Here is a 19,121-nt window from a genome sequence, read left to right as displayed (position 1 = left end):
TAGAGTTAGGTGGTCTGGTGTGTGTGATATAAGATGATGCCGGCCGTTATTGGTTCTAGAAAAAGAAAAGAGTGTTGGACTAGAAATTCACGTCAGTTGAAAAAAGAATTAGTCCAACACCCCACTTAGAGAAAAGAAAGCGCCCACTTGATCACAGAAAAGTCTTGCTTTCATTGTCGCTAGGGCCACCGAGACTTTTAATGCAAAATGCCGTGCTCTGCATGCGCAATCCAACTTAATTTATAGGAGATAGCATACCATGAAAAGTATGAGGTTGAACCTTAATTGATTGTGTATTTGAGTGTTATGAGATTCTTATATAGGCTATATATATATATATATATATATGGAGCGTAGTTTGTATCTAATTTGGTTCGTACCCGACTCGATTAAATGTGGAAGCATTACCATGCCATTTTGGTGTTTTGACCCAATTGAAGACTGTATTTATAGTTGTTAATTTTTTACTGTAATTGACCTCCGTCAAAAATAGTGAAATCTTGAAACATAGCCCTTAGTAGTGAACTAAGCAAATTTTTATATTTTGTAATTTTTATTTATTTATTTTTAATTCAACTTCTGAAGATAAGTTGTTTCCAGAAGAATCGGACAAAGTTTTTCTTCAAATTGGGTTGAAAGAATTTTCTTTAACTTAGTTTATAAAAGTGACATGTGTCCCTTAACATGTGAGATGCACTTTTTTATTAATAGTAGGGACAAAGTTAAAATAAATTTTATTAAAAACTCATGTATATCTCACATGTTATTAAAAAAAATGAACATATGTCACTTTTATAAATTAAATTAAAAGAACTTAATCTATAAAAGAAAACTTTGTCTAGCTAGAAGAATCCATTACTCCATATGCGGGATGCAGATGAACCTAATCTTATCTTAACCTAATCTTATCTAATATTAATTAATATATAATATATAGCAGAAATATCACAAGAGAATGTCGCCCTAGGTTGTTTAAAAATTTGACAAGTGGCGTTTTAAACAACTACAATTATGACCCCATCATTTAAACTTAATTGCACCATATATATAACGTTTCAAACAAAGCTTTTACTTCAAAAATAATAATACAACATAGATTAAAATTATAATTAGGAAATAAAGTATTGTTGACGTTGTGGCTTAAAACCCATCACTAAGCAAAAAAAACAAAAAACAAAAATTAAATACCGTCACGACTTGCATAGCACGTGAGATTTTCTGTTTTGGACACCCGTCGTCACCCGATCGACCTGTATATTTCTGGTTGAGAAATGCTACATCTCAATAAAAAGGCCATCTTTCGGCCATAAATGCCTACGTGGCATCAAATTTTTTTTTTTGTCTTTTTCCCTTCCAACAGCACCATCTCTCTCCACTGTCAGAAAACTTTTTGTTTCTTCATTTTTCTCCTCTTCACTCCATTTCTCCCTCTCGCCATTTTCTCCCTCTCTCAGAGGCCGTCTCTCTCTATTCTCCCTCTTTGAGCTCTCACCGATGTTGGTTGAAGCAATCAAAGGAAATGGTAGGCAAAAAATCAAACCATCACCCCCAAATTCGGCCCTTCCACACCGAAATCCCCATCCTTTTTCTCCTCTTCACTCCATTTCTCTCTCTCGCCATTTTCTCCCTCTCTCAGACGCCGTCTCTCTCTGTTCTCCCTCTTTGAGCTCTCACCGGTGTTGGTTGAAGCAATCAAAGGAAATGGTAGGCAAAAAATCGAACCATCACCCCCAAATTCAGCCCTTCCACACCGAAATCCCCAAAAGTAATAACATCCCAAAATCAATTCTTAAAATCAGCAATAACCATCATAGTATCCAGCTACCATTAAAAAAAAAAAAAACCCGAAATGGAAAGCACCCAAAACAGAAAACACCAAACAGACAAAGAAAGAATCCAAAATGGAAAACACCAAAACGGAAACCAGCCGGAGCCAAACTGCCGGCGTCTTCTAGGCAAAACCCCCGCCGGGACCCAAAAAAAGGTCATTACCGGAGCTAAGTTTCCGGCGTCTTCTAGGCAAAACCCCTGCCGGGGCCCAAACCAACGCCGTTACCGGATCTAAGCCGATGGTGTCTTCTGAGAAAAACTTCCGCCAGACCCAAACCACCGCCGCTTTCGAACCCAGTCAACCAACACAGGTGAGAGCTCAAAGAGGGAGAACAGAGAGAGACGGCGTCTAAGGGAGAAAATGGCGAGAGGGAGAAATGGAGTGAAGAGGAGAAAAAGGAAGAAACAAAAAGTTTTCTGACAATGGAGAGAGAAGGTGCTGTTGGAAGGGAAAAAGACAAAAAAAAATTTTGATGCCACGTAAGCATTTATGGCCTAAAGATGACCTTTTTATTGAGGTGTAGCATTTCTCTTTGTGGTTGGAAAGGCTTGTAAAAGTCTTTGTTGCTGACGTATTCATACCGACGTATTCATATTCATATCTTATATATATATATATATATATATATATATATAAACGTAGAGAGTGCTTAAAATTGTAATATGTATTCATGTATTTAATATTTGAACCATTTTTTTATTTTTACCTCTAGTCATTAATTAGCATACTTAATTGTGTTGATTATATTTCAAGATTTGTTTTTTTTTTTAAACATGTTATACTTATTCATTGATAAAAGTTGCGAGCCTAAAACCCTTACAAACAGAGCAAAAAACTCCTAAGTAAATCATAACCGAAGCTAAAGATATTGTCATCAACAACAGACCAAATCAACCAAAACACAGCATTCGCTAACCTATGACTAAATATCAGGTTTTCAAAAAAAAAAAAAACATTCTTACTTTTTTTCACATTACTCAATTTTTACTACTTTATTGAACCAAAACCAAAACAAAATCGTTTATCAAACCAACCCTATCTATAAAGATCCAACAAAAGACAAAATCATTGATGCTGTGTATTAATTGAGTATTTGTTGCGTTATTAAATTGCCGACTACGACGTGTGTGATTTGCTTACCATGCATTCTTGACTATAAACACCACTTTGAAAGGAGAATTGCTATGTGTTTTTATGTGAATATTATTTTCAAAATGAATGAAAACAAAAGGCAAGAAAAACAGCTGACAGAATAAATTTTGTAAGAGAGCAGAGAACTAACGATTTCATTAACACCAAACAAATTTACACACAAACGCAGTTACACATTCCAGAAAATACAGATTCATCTGGAACACCCTTAAGACATTGATGATCGAGCAAACCAACTCAACCAAGCTGCACAGGAATATATATATATATAAACCTTAATTAATTTATACCGGGCACATATGGGTTTTAACAAGTTGACCCAAAATTGACAAATTTATTAGTAGTGTCTTTTCTTAATTTTTAAACCACTAATTTATTATTAAATTTCTATCAAATGTAGAGATCGTGTCAAATCGTGATGATCTATAGTATATCTGAAAGTAGCTAACTAAAAATCTCTCTTCTTACTAATCACGATCATCTCTATTATAGAGAGCCTGGTTTCTATCCAACTCGGTTTGACGTTTGAAGCGATATCGTTTTGGTGTTTTGACCCAATTGAGAGCCGTATTTATAGTCCCTTATAATTGTAGGGTTTTGTACAAATACCATCATGTATCTCGCTCAAAAATAATAAAATCTCGCTGAAACTTTGTGAATGTAACCCTTAGTGATGAACCATACAAATTTCTGTGAAGTTGACTCATCACAACCAATTTACTCCTACAAATCCTTGTAATCAAAGCTTAACAGAATATCCTCCGGCAACGGCTATGACAGCCAAAGCAACATTCCATACAAGGCAAGTCAATGACAACTTGGGAAGATCACCAGATAGCCAGGGGCGGAACTAGGATTTCTAGTGCAGGAGATTAAACATATATATGCAGAGATGACATCCTATTTAAATCAAATGATTGACATCATGGTATTAATCTAAAAATGATCGATTTGTTGCTGCTAGCATAATCTCCAAGAATTGATATTGTGTTGCATTAATTGTCCATGAGATGTTCCATTAGAAAAGAAAGATCAGTTGGCATAATCCCCGAAATGTAGCTCAATCGGCTGGAACCATGCCTAATGAAGCGGAAGTCACTAGTTCAAATTCTCCTCTTGTGCGGACATGTAAAAAAAAAAAAAAAAAAAAAAGGTTTAAACTCTTTCTTATCATGCAACAATATGATTGCCAACATATAGTATAAAGTTGTTTCCAAAAGAATCCATGACTCCGATCCATTTGCGGGATGAAGATGAACCTAATCTTATCTTAAATTAATTAATATATAATAGCAGAAATATCACAAGAGAATGTAGCCCTAGGTTGTTTAAAAATTTGACAAGAGTCGTTTTAAACGACTACAATTATGACCCCATCATTTAAACTTGCACCAAGTAACGTTTCAAACAAAGCTTTTACTTCAAAGATCCCAAGCACAAGTACAACAATTACTATTTTGTTAAATTATCTGCTGGCCCAAAAGTTGGTAAAAAAAAGGGTGAATTTGATCATTTAAATTAATATTCTAACAACCTTCCTTAATAAGTGAGTTTCAAAAAGTGGAATATTTAATTCAATAAAAATGCTTACTTTGATAGGAAATAAATGACTTATCATTTAAATAATGAAAAAAACTTTACTTACCCCTGAATTACCATGTTTTTTTCAATGTCATCCCTAAACTACCAAAATTTGCATGTGGGTATATATCAGCCTCTTTGAATCACCCCCTTCTAAAAAAAAAAAACAAAAAAAAAATCACCCCCTTCAAGGGCTTCGTTAGAATTTTCTGTTAAATTCTAATGAAATGAACGAAAATGACTAAAATAGCATGTTTATATTAAAAAAAAAAAATGAAAGAAAGAATAAAAGTGAAGGTTTTTATTTTTTATTTTTTTTAATTAAGGGTGTATTTATATTTTTATAAATTTTATAGTGGTATAAAAAACATTTCACTTGTTAGCCGTTTGAGTTAACAAAAAATCCTAACATAAAGAGGGATTGAAAGGGGCTGATATATCAAACACCTACATTGAACATTTTGATAGTTTGAGGGTGATGTTGAAAAATGTAGGGTAATTCAAGATGTAAGTGAAGTTTCTCCTTTAAATTAATATTCTTACACATGATATAATTAATTGATTAAAAAATGAAATAACCAATGTTAATTCCTTTCAGTTTTATGAAAAAGCTGAATAAATTAGTTGGCTAGGGAGAGAAGACCAATGAATGTCTGAAATTAATGTTGATAATAGTCTTTACATCATTTCCAATACATTTCCTCTCAAATCCTTTCATCCAAAACCATATGAAATTATTTCATTTCATACTTTTTGTTGGATTGCAGCAAGTTTCTTATAAACCATATGCACAGCAGAGATTTAGATTACAGAAAGAAAACAACATTCCAATTAAGACTATCAAGGCAAAGGAAACAATTAAAAGTCATATGGGCTTTAGATTCAGGGAAGATTGGCATTGGTTCTACTTTAAAATCTACAACAGGGTTTATCAACCACCATTTGATGCAGGACAAACAGTACTGATCAGAACAATACTATGTGAAATTTATGGCAGAGTGAGGAGAAAGAAGCTAGAAAGGGAGCATTGGGGAAAGAGAGATCGAATAAGCTGGGGAGAGAAAGAGAGAAGAGGGGGAGAGGAGAGAAAATCACCTTTCTCATTATTTTATTCCATCAAAGTCTGCTTTAATTAGAAACTAAACCCAAGGGCAGCGCTCAATTCTAGCAGTTGTCTTGCCATCTGCATCAACATTTCTATCAGGAATATGAGCATTCCCTCCATATAAGGAGCATATATTGTGATCAAAATCATAACCATTTCCATTAAAACTCAATTTCCCAGAATATGAAACTAATGTGGCCTCCCAACAAAAGAAAGAGGAAACAATCTAGGGAGAGCTGAACTTTCCATTTTTACAATCAGTGCATGTATCCCATAACAGGGGATGTGAACCAGAGCCAAGCATAAATAGTCAAGATGTAAGCTGTGTTTATATACTATAATCATAGTCCTAAAATTATGCAGATTATGCACAGCTCCAGAGTACAAATATGCAAATCCTAATCAAGCTGTTAGTTTTTTTTTTCCCTGAAAATTCAGAGGCCTGTGATATTTGTTATGACTAGGGCTAATATAAAATGATCTTTACATGGTACAGGACAGGAGCTTCCAAAGTCCACTCCTATAAATTGGCATTATTCCACTTCTAAATGGTGTAATAATACTAACAAGGTTATTGAGAGCTGTATTCAGAAGAAGAAAAATAGCATTCAAAGTATGCAAGAAACCGATCAACTGCCAAGCATAAACAACACATAGTCAGTGAGGAGAATATTGTTCATTTACTCATGTTAGGTGAAACTGCCCACCCAATAAAAATGGCACAAGAAGACACCAAAATACGATGTCTGTTTGCACAACAGCACCTGCACAAGTCTGTTGAAAATGGAACATTAGCTTCAAACAAAAAATTGAAAAAGCATTCCTCAAAACAAGGCACTTACAAAAGATTTAAAAAACGAAGCTACTCTGCCACTTTTAGTAGCATATTTTATAGAACAGTAATCCATTTAGCTATTAGAGCACTAGTAGCAGATGTCTTATATGCCATTCTCTTCACTGTGTTTAGAAAAAATTTCAAAAAAAAACCACAAAAACACATCCACATCAAAAGCCCTATATTTAACCTACACTAAAAGGTATTTATAGTGTTTTCCAATGCATTGGGAAACGAATCAGGATCTACTAAAATTCTTAGGAAATTTTAGTTTCTGAAATTTTAAATTCAAGCCGCTCATTTTCCATCAAAGGGTCATTGTTCTGCCACGTGTCCCACTACTAATAAAATAGATGAAAAATGGATGGCCTAGATCTAAAATTTCAAAAACTGGAATTCTCCTCAAAATTTCAGTGGATCCAGATCCTTGGGAAACATTGTAGATACCCAATGATGTATTAAATTATAAACAAATCATTCTCTCTCCTCTCTCCTTCACATGTCCCGACAATTCCCTCTCTTATTTTTTTCTCTCATTGGTTGTAATGATAAAAAGAAATAGTATTTAATTCATATAGGAAAAAAATAAGGGAATCTATTGTCAAGTTTTTTTTTTTTTTTTAGGAAATCAAAAAATAGTTTTATTCCCTAAATTGAGAGAAAATGGTTGGGAAGCTGCTGCTAGTACTCTTAACTATTAGCTATATGATTAACGTTTAGCCTAGAGAAAATAATATCAATTAAAAATTGGTATCTAAAACTTGAAATTAGTTTCCAGAATAGGCTACAAAGATGGACAAACCTGATATGTAATTTGCACAAGATATCCCCAAAATCTCATTTTTTTTGAATCTCACCAAAAAAAAAAAAAAAAAAAAAAAATCAAATGTGTTGTATGTGTTAATATGATTTAATAACTTAATAATCACGTTAATTTATAGCTTTTTCTATAATAAACTCTGTAATTTCATAAATATTTATTCGGTTATTCCTATTGGAATAAATCTTATTCACACATATAAGGAAAGACAAAGTAGATTACATTACACACGCATTGCCCAATTAAAGACCAACTCCTTTGCATTACATGTCACAAGAGATCCACAACGGTTCTTCAAACCGCCCTGTCAGCTTATCTCCAACCTCGCTTCCCAATCCCAAACACAAGCGCCCCATGTCCAGCTCATCCCCCGAGTGCCACGCTGGCGTGCCATTCTCAAACCCATTCCAAGTCAGCCTCCTCAGCCCACTCCCATCCAACCTCACCACGTGCAAGTCCCCATATGGCTGAAACTGATTGGGCCAGGAAACCGGCTCAGCCGTTACACCACCCAAGTTGGCCGTGAACAACAGCCACTCCCCGTTCGCGCTAAAACACACGTGGTTAATTCTCTCCCTATCCACATTACCCGAACCTTTTGACCCCGCCACGTGGATCCTACGCAGATCAGAGCCGTCAGGTTTGATTACGTAAATGCTGAACGCCTCGACGTTATCCGGATTATGCATAGTGGATGAGAATGCAATGAGATCTCCGTTAGGTGACCAGCTGGGTATGGTATCAATCCACGGACCCTCCGTTAACCGCCGTATACCGCCGTTGAACTCGCCGTTTACGGCGTCCACTATGTACAAATTCTTGTGCCCAGAACGTCCAGACCGGAACACGACCGACTTGCCGTCCGGCGAGCAGGAGGGGAAGGCGTTATTCCCCGTCTCCTCTTTCGTCAAAATCTTCACGTCGCACTGGATCTCCTCGCGATCACCGTCCAGATCTGCCGGGTCGAACTTGATCCTAGCGATCTGAACCGTCGCTCTTGCTGACTGGAATATCGGGCCCACCGAAGTGTATAGAACGTGTTTCTCTGTGGCACTCCACGAGTTGTAAAACGTTGGACGGCCCTTCAGTAGAGTCCACCGCTTAGATCCGTCCGATTTCACGATCTTCAGACCGGTGTTGCCGTCGAAGTCGTGATTGAACGCGATAAAGTCACCGTTGGGAGAAAATGAAGGAAAAAAGCCGTTTATTCTAAGCATTCGGAGCTGTTTAACAGGAGACATTATTGGGTCCAGATTTTGAATCCTGGACTCGCCTTGGGTCGACTCGCCCCGGAACCGATGGTACCCCAGGAACCGGGAACCCGGAGAGACAAACGGGTTGTAGTGGTGGAAATTCGGGTTCAGCGACTCGGTCACTGGGTGGAACGTCTTTGACTCGGTGTCGAAGATCTCGATGTGCCGGAATTCCTTGTCGCGCCTTCGAGTGGCGACGGCAATTCGTTTACCGTCGTGCATGGCCGCCGGAGTGAAGCAATGGAGCCCTGCCGGAGTGACCCGAATTGCAGTGTTTGAGAGCCCAGACAACAGCTCGAGGTTTCCCGGGAAATCAATCCGGAAAATGCTCCACCACCCGTCTTCGGCTTGGCGGTGAAAGTAGATGACCGAATCACCCGACCAGGTGGGCCAGCCGCCTCGTTCGCACACAGTGACCCGCTTGTTCGGGTCGGATTCTGGAAACACGGCAATATTGGTGTGGAGCTCGTGGAACTCACCGTCCCATGGACGAGACCCATACGACGCGACGGCTATGAAATTCCCAGACTGAGAAACAGCGGGACTGTAATCAACCGCACCGTACGGAGTGAGGCGGGTAAGCTCTAAATCGTCAACCCGGGTCGAGTAGAGAGCGGACCAGCTCTTGAAGGGCTGGTCGGGTTGTTCGTGGGCTGAGATGAAGTAGAGCCGGTTGTTCTTGATAACGGGGCGGTCGTGGAAGAGGCTGGCGGGTATAGAAGGAAGCGGTTTCGGGCTGGGGAGGCCTGGCGGTGTTAGGTAGATACGGGAAGACCCAGTACGCTCAGAAACGAAGACGAGGCTTTGATCATCGTCGAGGAACTGGGCATTGAAGTTGATAGAGATGCCATCAGTGAGGCGGTGGTCGGAGCCGAGAGTGGCACTGGGGTCGAGCTCAATAGAGAAGAGGTCGAAGCCGTAGTGGGGCCTGCCCACGGTGGAGAAGACGATGGTGCCGGTTGGATCCATGAGCCTGTGAGAGTAGAGAATAAAGTAAGAGTGGATTAGAGTGAGTGGTGAAGAAGTTGGGAACTGGCAAGGGTTTAAAAAGGAGAAGAGGTGGCGTGGTGAGAACAGGTGGGTGGATTTGATCGGACTCTTAACAATTTAGAAGGCTAAAGTGACAGAATTCTTATTCAATTAAAAAAAAAAAACAAAAAACAGAAGAGTAGAGTTTTTTAAGATTTTGTAGTGTGAACGCTTAGGAGTGATGTATATATTCGGATATGGTTCAAGGATTTTGGCATGATGTCCCAATAGAGCAGTCCAAGACTTGTTGCCCAAGTATTTTGGTATGATGGCTCAACATCCGTCCACGTTTGAAAGTTAGAACGAGAAGAGTCAAATTTCCAACCTTGTATTGCGTAAAATATGCTCACTTGCTCAGCATCTTAGGAATCAAGAATCAAGTAGTTATTTTTAGCACATCACGCTTGAATAGTAAGCATGTCGGTGTTAAAATATTATTAAAATAATATTTAAATAATAAAAAAAAATTAAATAAAATAATATTTTAACACTGGCGTGCTTACTGTTCAAGCACGCCAATGTGCTAAAAATTACTACTCCATATAGATAAGATTCACATATCTCCAGGTTAAACTGTTTGGTAGAGGCAAATTATTAGATTGTCTCCAAAATTAATATTGACGTATTGAGCTTATGGCAATATTGACATATTGCAATACTTGTGTTGGAAGATAAAGTGGTTATGAAATTTTTACCAAGAATACATTAATATACATAATTAAATATAACTATAATCTAAAAGCCTAAGCTAATGAGCTAAAGTCCACATTAAGCACTCTTTTCTTTTATATTTTCTTAATGTAAGACACAAAACTCACAAGTGTACTCATAACAATCTCTCTTTCACTTGTAAGTCTCTTCATATTGATCCAACTCCTCCTCGTTTGTGAGTCTTTTTACATTTCTCACGTCAAGAGTTGCAGATGAAGACACAACTCTAAACCCAAGTTGTGAGTAGAGACACAACTCTAAATCAGACGCATCCAGACACCCGTCCTAGAAAGGTAGCCATGGCTCTGATGCCATTTGTTGGGAGATATAGTGGCTATGGAGAACACTATTTTCTTTTATATTTTTTCAATATAGGACACAACACTCATAAGTGCACTCATAACAACTTGTATCGATGACCATTTTTCAGAGTTGGAAATCATGAACTTACCCTTGACAGGACAAGTCCAAACAGAAGAAATGAATACGACTGCATACAGTATTTCATTAACTTGCCAAAACAATTGCTATTCTGCTCCTTATTTTAGAACTTGAATTAGAGTGAAATGCAATAATATTATTCAAGAAGATGTTTGAGGGTACATATGTGACGACTAAACCCTAGGGCATCACCCAACTCTGCCATCTGCAACAACATTTCTAGCAGGAATATGAGCATTCCCTCCATATAATGACCATATATTGTCAAAACCATATCCATTTCCAATAAAACTCAATTTCCCAGAATATGAAACTAATGTGGCCTCCCAACAAAAGCATGAGGAAACAATCTGGGGAGAGCTGAACTTTTTATTTTTACAATCAGTGCATATATCCCATAACAGGGGATGTGAACCAGAGCCAAGCATAAATACCTGTGAATCAAACACATTTGTTGGACTCATCATATGCATAATTCAAGGTGAAAACCAGATGTATGAAATGAAAATAGTGCAGATAAAATACCATAAAGGAGCCCATGGTGTACGAAGCTCCAGGAAAGGATATGGCCACCTGGGATATATAGAAGATTCAAAATATCAACATCTCAAGTCTTTGAAAGAGGACAAACAAGAAAATATTATGCGTACCATGTAAAACAACACGCGTGAAGGATCCACTGGAAAGAAACATAGACGCAGCTCCAGACCGCAAAATATGCAAATCCGGACCAAGGAAATGCCTGAAAAACATTATAGAAAATGGCATCATCAATCATTAGATTAGAGGTAATTTGAGGATGTCCTGTTTCTACACCTACATTTCTTGCTATGCAATCCTAGCCATCTAATCTGACACCTTTAGCCAAGATGTAAGATGTGTTTATACATTATAATCATAGTCCTAAAATCATGCAGCTCTAGAGTACAAATATGCAAACCCTAATCAAGCTGTTTGTTTAAATGGTGTAATACTTACAAGGTTATTGAGAGCTGTATCCAGAAGAAGAAAAATAGCATTCAAACTATGCAAGAAACCGATCAACTGCCAAGCATAAACAACACATAGTCAGTGAGGAGAATATTAGTCATTTACTCATGTTATGGTTCCTGAGAGGATTGAACAAGATGGTGAGACCATGCTTCCCAAAATTTCTAAATAAGGAAGAAGGTGAAGAAAACATCCAGAGAGTATGCTGCAAATAGTAAGTGAAGAAGACAAAGACATGTCTAGACAACAAACTATATACTTCAAAGGAAAAGAAAATCACTGTTAGCTACATATTACTGTCTAGAAGTGAATTGCCTTGAAGATATTTTAATGAGGAAACAGGCAAACAGGAAAAATGTAACCAATATGAAGAATAGACAATCAAGACCTACAAAACATTCACAAGTTTAAATTGCATAGGCAAGTTAACAGAAGGAAATGCAAGATTTTTGGCAGTAGAATCAAAATGGCCAGGAAGGAGCACAACCAAGAAGAAATATGCAGATGAAATTGATGTAATTTAGGGAGCAACTGTAGATTGATCAGCTTGATACAGCAGAACTCTCAGGAAAAAAATGTAAGCCAGATGCATAGTGAGTTCCCTTCAACTCAAGCCTTAATTCCTTTGCAAAATTTTAATTTTTTCATATCAGAAATTATGAGTTAGGTGAATTGTTAGGGAAAACTATTGGTTTTTATTTTCTTTACTTTACCCTGCTAAAAAGATAACTAGTACAAGTGGACTCTCACCGGTGTTAGGTGAAACTGCTCACCCAATAAAAATGGCACAAGAAGACACCAAAATACGATGTCTGTTTGCATAACAGCACCTGCACAAGTCTATTGAAAATGGAATATTAGCTTCAAACAAAAAATTGAAAAAGCATTCTTCAAAACAAGGCACTTTTACAAAAGATTTCAAAAACGAAGCTACTTTTGCCACTTTTAGTAGCATATTTTGCAGACCAGTAATCCATTTAGCTATTAGCTATATGATTAACGTTTAGTCTAGAGAAAATAATATCAATTAAAAGTTGGTATCTAAAACTTGTAATTAGTTTCCAGAACAGGCTACAACGATGGACAAACCTGATATGTAATTTGCATAAGGTATCCCCAAAATCTCACTTTTTTTTGAATCTCCTCTTGAGCATGCTGGCTTTTCAATTTAACAGGACCCTTAACTTTTCCGGAAGGAGGTTTCTTGGAGGACAACAAGCATCCATACGCAGAGACAAAGGTGCCCAGCTACACAAACAAATTATGTATGTGCAAAAAACAAGAGCTGCTTTAATATGATATGAGTTTATTTGATTCTCACTTAAAAGCCCCATAATTCTTCTGCAGAAATGCATGAAAGAAATGAAACTATAGTGTTCACATACCGCAAAATAGACCATAACTAATGCAAAAGTCCACCTACAAGCCAATCCCACCAAAGAAAACGAAAATTAAATAGCTTCAATTGTTAAGAAAATAACCCACAATCTAAAATTCTAAATCCTCTGATCTCAATAGCCATAAGTGAAGGGTAAGATCTTACTGGGTGTAGAAATAGAAGGAAAAAGCTCCAGTCCAGGCAACGACTTCGTATAGCACCCAAGCCATGCAAACGAAAGCGAAGGCTCTATAAAGAAGAAGCCAGAAAGGATTGAGATTTTTCCAGCATGGAGTCCAAAAGTCAGTGTGATCGAGATCGAGAGGCTCAGCTTTCTGTTTTTTGATAAATTTCACAGCCACCACAGCTGGGGCGGCGATGATCAGTGCACAAACCGGCACTTGCCATCGGACCCAGTACAGGAGACCTTCGTTGTCGTCCGAGGAAGACATTTCTCAGACGAACTCTGTGCAGGCAAAAGGTCAATGAAGAACCTACAGAGTCATATGGAAGTGAGAGGGTGAGATGAATTGTGAAGGCTCTAAAAAGGGGGCTTTCAATGCTGAAAGCGAAGGGCAAGGTAATTAAGTCGGTTGAAAACAACACCAACATGATGACCAACGGTCCAACCATATCAACCGTTTAGGAACTGCGAATGGGATAAGGAATCTGGTAAATTTTAGGAAGGCCTGCTCAATGTTTTTGTTAAGTGCATTCAAATGCTTACACTGTTGGATATTAATCTCGTTAAACCCCATCGTAACATTTCATCATGTTCTAAATACGAGGTCCATAACTCGCTCTCTCCGTGACTTAAACCCGTGATGATCAACCTGCCCTGATATCAAAATATGTTATTTTTATTGGATGCTGATTTGCTTAAACCCTTTAACTCTTTTCTAGCATTGGATTTTTGTGTTATGCCCACTTAAGCCTATTTGGGCCGACGCTTCAGTTAGATTGAAAATCATCAATTTTTTAGTACCAATATCTATATACAAGCCTCAAACTGCAATCCATTGCCCTCTTCTTACTGACATGAGAATATCGCCCTTATATCCAATTTTCCACATGAGATTTAACATGAACTTAGTTCTATTTTATTGCAAATGTGATGCACCTAAGCTTAGTTCTATTTTATGTCATAGCCGCTTGACCAAACCAATTAACTAAATATATTGGATCCAATTATAACCAGAACCACATTTGAAAAGATCCTGTTCACAAACTCAGGGGTGCAATTGAGTTGGTGTATGTCCTATAATGGAGAAAAGCATCATGCCATTTACTCAAAATCATCCAAAGATTGTGGCAGTTTGGACTGATTGTCTGCTCTTGCCGTTTTGTGCTGGGTCTAGATTTCAAAGCAATGTCTACAGAGAGATCATCCAAAAAAATGTATGGTTGATTGAATCAGCTGTATTAAGAAACCCAATCAATGGAAATTCTGGCTCAAAAGTCCACATTAAGCTCAAAAACATATCCGATATAGGTCAATTCAAAGAACAAAGAGGAAAATTGAAAACTCAAAAAAAAAAATCATAGGTGATAGCTTCATTCTGGCAGTAAAGCTTGGACATTGACTCAACTGTAGCATGTCCAACAGTATATATGAACCACAGTTTCTAGAAGGGTTGGATCTGACCACCCCCTCTTTATATACACAAGCATAAATTCAGAATGAAAACACTTTCCAATGGTACTCAATTTTGGAGGACAGCATGAAACTAACATGCCCTAATAAAAGCGTGGGGAAACAATCTGGGGAGAATTGAATTTTTTGCTTTTATGATCAGTGCAAATATCCCATAGCAGGGGATATGAACCACAGCCAAGCAAAAATACCTGTAAATTGAACACAGTGATTAGATTCTTTATAACTCAAGGTGAAAACAAGACACAAGAAAATGGTGGAAATAACATACCACAAAGGAGCCCACGGTGTATCAAGCTCAAGGAAAGGATATGGCCACCTGGAAAAGACTCAAGGTAAGTTACAACTTCTTGCACCAAAATATAAGATTATAGAAAACCATTTTCCCCTTTTAACAATGCCACAGAGAAGTACACATTGATGGAGTTATGCATACCATGTAAAACCACAGGCATGAATGACCCATTGGAAAACAACATAGACGCAGCTCCAGATCACAAAATATGAAAGCCGGAACCATGGAAATGGCTGAAAAACAAGACAGGAATATTGTGGCATTATTAAACCTTTGAGGCCATTTATAATAGATGCAATGTTCATGTTCTCTACCAGAAAATAGTCCTGGTTGGGCAATTCTAGCCATTTGATCCAACACATTTACCAGGATGTAAGCTGCTTATATACTAGTATATATCTTTATAGGCTTTCCACTTCTTAAAGGTGTGATACTTACCAGACTATTAAGTGAGGTATCCAGAAGAAGGAAAACAGCATTCAAAGTATGCATGCAGCCCATCAACTGCCAAACATAGAACAATAGGAAAAGGGCCAGGACAAATTTAGTCATTCATTCATCTAATATGGAGCTAGAGAGAATTAGAACAAACCAAATCACTTTAACAACTATATTATAGATATGGTTTGCAGAGTTGGACTCTTACCATGTTTAGACCTAGATGTGCATTTGACAAAAAGGGGACGATAACACACCAAAACACAATGTCTGTCATGATAACAGCACCTCCACAAGTCTGTTGCAAATAATTTGTTAGCTCCAATGAGAATTCAAAGTCTAAGAACACATTTATCAACATGGCAAACAGTTTCAGAAAAAAGGCTAGCCTGATATGCAGTTTGCATTAGATATCCCCAAAATCCTGCTCTTTTCTGAATCTGCTCTTCAGCATAGTGGCTTTGCAACTTGATGGTACCCTTAATCTCTCTTTCCCTGTAAGTAACAGAGTTTGTGGTTCTACTCTCTTCGAAATCCCTTCTCAGAAACTCAGCCCTTGCCCCATTTTCAGAAGGTTTGTGTGAGGATAGCCAACATCCATATGCAGATACAATGGTCCCAAGCTACACACAGAATTTTATGGTATGTGTAAAGCAGGAGCTGCTTTGAAATGAATATAGGTTTAGTTTATTTAATTAAAAGAAGCCTGATAGGTTTATATTGCTCTATGTTGCATCTATTTCGTTCACCTATAATTACCTAGAGCATTTAGGAGTATTAGAACATAATTATTAAAGGATAAGAAGATTATACAAAAGTCCAAAGTCTATTATACTTTCATCCGTTTCAACTGTTACCAAAGTCCATTCTACTTCACATTCTAACAGTTACAGAAAATGAATAGCCTCAATTAATGTGGTTTTATTTAATTGTTATTTAATACACATGTAAGAATGTCTCTATTTAAATAAATGGAGAAGTCTCCAATGTAATGAAGCGTGAGAGACAATTATAATCAAAGTTTGTTTGAACTCTATTATGGAAGAGAGTAGGAATCAATAGAAATTCTTGCATTACAGAATATGAAAAAACTAGATAAGGATATGGTGCTTGACATACCGCAAAGTAGACCATAACTAATGCAAATGTCCACCTGCAGAACAATTACACCAAATTATAGGAGACTAGACAGTTTTAATGGTCAATAAAACATAACCTCTCATAGATTCTAATACCTCCAATATTGTAAGCGAAACAATGTAAGACAAACACTAAGCTAGCATAGCTGTCTCGATGATGATTAGAGTAGAAATTGGCACTTACCATGAGAGTTAGTATCCAAAACCTTCTTTGTTGTCTAAATTTGACATTTGAGACATAAAAACTTCATCATTATCCCTATGAAGCTCAATAGGGAGAGGGCTCAAGTTGTGAAGAGGGAAATAGATATTCAAAAGTTTTAGAAGGACTTGGAAGTTAAATGGTGAGTACAAACTTAAAAAAGAATTCAAAGCTCTAATGCAAATGTGACTGTCTATAACAACTCCTTAAGCTCTAATTCAAAGCTCTAATGCAAGAATTCAAAGTTAAATGGTGAGTACAAACTTGAAGTTAAGGAGGTCTGACAGGCAAGCATGCAGACTGTTGAAGGCTTCTTTTTCTTCTAAATCTGGCACAAGTCCAGAAAGGGCAACTCCAATGCCTTCAGGCATTCTGTTATAATGTTCCCCCTAGCCCATTTATTAGTGGGCACATGTTTATCCCCACCCACAGTTTACCTAGCTTGTAGGAAATGGTGATATTTAACCGCTTAATTAATATTCTAACACTCCTCATTGAGACAAGGTTTAAACTCAAAATCTTTGGTCTAATACATTACTCATCCCAAAAGCTTAAGCTTCATACAAAATGATAAATTTAATCACTTAATTAATATTCTTAAGACCCCGCTTAACTTCTTTCTTGGGACATTTCTCATGGCATCTGACTAGACTATACAACTCCCAAGATGTATATTGCTTGAGGTATAAGCACATTTATGAGAGAGAAAGAGAGAGAGAGAGAGAGAGAGAGAGAGAGAGAGAGAGAGAATTAGACACTAAGTGATCCAAATTAGGCAAATACTTAGAAGCGGCAACATCAAGTCATCAAACTATTAGTCAAACAAAGAATTAACAGAAACAAAATCTGCAATGGGTGTGAGCAAAATTAAACAAAAGGAAAGAATTCTCACTCAGTGTAGTAAATAAAGATGGTTGCATCCCAGTCCACAACATCCCAAGCTAGAAAACCCGCCATGGCCAAAAAGGACAAGAACCGCGAGGCCAAGAGCCATCCAGGATGCACCCCTCTCCAGCAGCTGGTCCATAGCTGGGAGGTGCTGACATGAGCCCTCGGCAGGGCACTGACATAGACATCACCGTCCGGTCTAGCCACCAGAAGGCTCTCGTAAATGGTGTTGTCATCGCATCTGGAGCCACCCTCTTTCCTCCACAGCACCCACAGGGCGCCACAGAAGGAAAAAGCAACAATGCCAAAACAAACAAAATCATACCAGTAAACTTGTAGTGCCATGTTTTGGCCAATTCTAGGCCTTCACGTATGAAGGCCAAAGGATTTTTGAAGACGAAAAGATATGAAGGCGTGGGATTGGATTAATGTTGTTGTTGTTGGGTATAATTTGTCTAAACATTTTCAGCTGGGAAGAGCTAGCTGCTGCAGTTGATAGTTTGATACGAGAATGTTAGTTTTGACTGTCTGGTTTAGGATTTTCAACGTCACGTTTTATGGATGTTTTTCTATTATTATTATTATTAAAGAAAGCATGGCGGTTTGTCATGTTGACGCTACGGTCGGTGACAAAAGTTTGATAAAGATAATCCCTTTTTTATTTTTTTGGCAACAAGAACAATTGTTGTTGTTGTCTTCTCATTTGTTTTGAAAGTTACATCCCTTAAATCTTCCACCTCCATGGAAAAGGGAATAATGATTGCTTCCAAACGATAAAAGTTCATCAACTCAACTTATTAAATTGACCCAAGACGTACGTTATTCTCAATATTGGTTTCTAAACAGGGCATGTCTCATTTTTAAGATTCAACCATAAAAAATACTAAATAATATACTTTTATTTTACTGGATTGATGTGTCAATATTCATCGATTCTTGAATTTTAAGAGTTGATAGTGAGATGGCCGTTATAGTATCTCTATATATAGCATTACTCTTTTATAATTGAGTAAGAGTAATGTTAGATTTATATTTTTATTCCACAACTATCTCATAATGCTGATGTGACAGTTACAACGGAAAATTTTATTTACCCTCCTTGAACTTTATCGCTTTTGCAATTTCCCTCTTAAAGCTCAAAAACTCTCAATTTAGTATATCGAATTTTTAAAAATCTGCAATTTCACCCATCTCATTAAGTTTTGGGGGGTTAAATTAGAAAGTCAAATGATGACATTACCATTATACCCCTATAAACTTTATGAAATTACACAATTATCCTTAAATTGCAACTATTAGTTTTATTTATTTATTTTTTCAAAAATGAAATTAAAAAAAAAAAAAAAAAAAACTATAGATCACAAAAATGAAAAAAATGA

General features: G+C 37.2%; 3 protein-coding genes across 3 annotated transcripts; all 3 read right to left on the bottom strand.

Moving 5' to 3' along the window:
* Positions 1-7,466: 7,466 nt before the first annotated feature.
* On the bottom strand, positions 7,467-9,870 carry LOC132173063 (tolB protein-like protein). The gene has a single exon (XM_059584627.2). The coding sequence runs from the start codon at positions 9,544-9,546 to the stop codon at positions 7,588-7,590; it is 1,959 nt and encodes a 652-aa protein (XP_059440610.2). The 5' UTR covers positions 9,547-9,870; the 3' UTR covers positions 7,467-7,587.
* A 1,003-nt stretch (positions 9,871-10,873) lies between these two features.
* Positions 10,874-13,795, bottom strand: LOC132169184 (uncharacterized). The gene is made up of 8 exons (XM_059580255.2): positions 13,292-13,795; positions 13,134-13,167; positions 12,838-12,996; positions 12,499-12,588; positions 11,737-11,802; positions 11,409-11,500; positions 11,284-11,331; positions 10,874-11,192 (listed from the first exon to the last, which is right to left on the bottom strand). Exons 1-8 carry the CDS (start codon positions 13,576-13,578, stop codon positions 11,072-11,074), a joined length of 897 nt encoding a protein of 298 aa, XP_059436238.2. The 5' UTR covers positions 13,579-13,795; the 3' UTR covers positions 10,874-11,071.
* A 796-nt stretch (positions 13,796-14,591) lies between these two features.
* On the bottom strand, positions 14,592-18,209 carry LOC148587971 (protein rolling protein). Its single transcript, XM_088518826.1, has 8 exons — positions 17,747-18,209; positions 16,633-16,666; positions 15,903-16,136; positions 15,722-15,811; positions 15,514-15,579; positions 15,217-15,308; positions 15,052-15,099; positions 14,592-14,971 (listed from the first exon to the last, which is right to left on the bottom strand). The coding sequence occupies exons 1-8, from the start codon at positions 18,085-18,087 to the stop codon at positions 14,854-14,856; spliced, it is 1,023 nt and encodes a 340-aa protein (XP_088374952.1). The 5' UTR covers positions 18,088-18,209; the 3' UTR covers positions 14,592-14,853.
* Between the last annotated feature and the right edge of the window lie 912 nt (positions 18,210-19,121).

Source organism: Corylus avellana, chromosome 1, assembly GCF_965113065.1.
Source record: "Corylus avellana chromosome 1, dhCorAvel1.hap1.2, whole genome shotgun sequence".
NCBI classification, from domain to species: Eukaryota; Viridiplantae; Streptophyta; class Magnoliopsida; order Fagales; family Betulaceae; genus Corylus; species Corylus avellana.
This window is presented reverse-complemented; position numbering and strand designations above follow the sequence as displayed.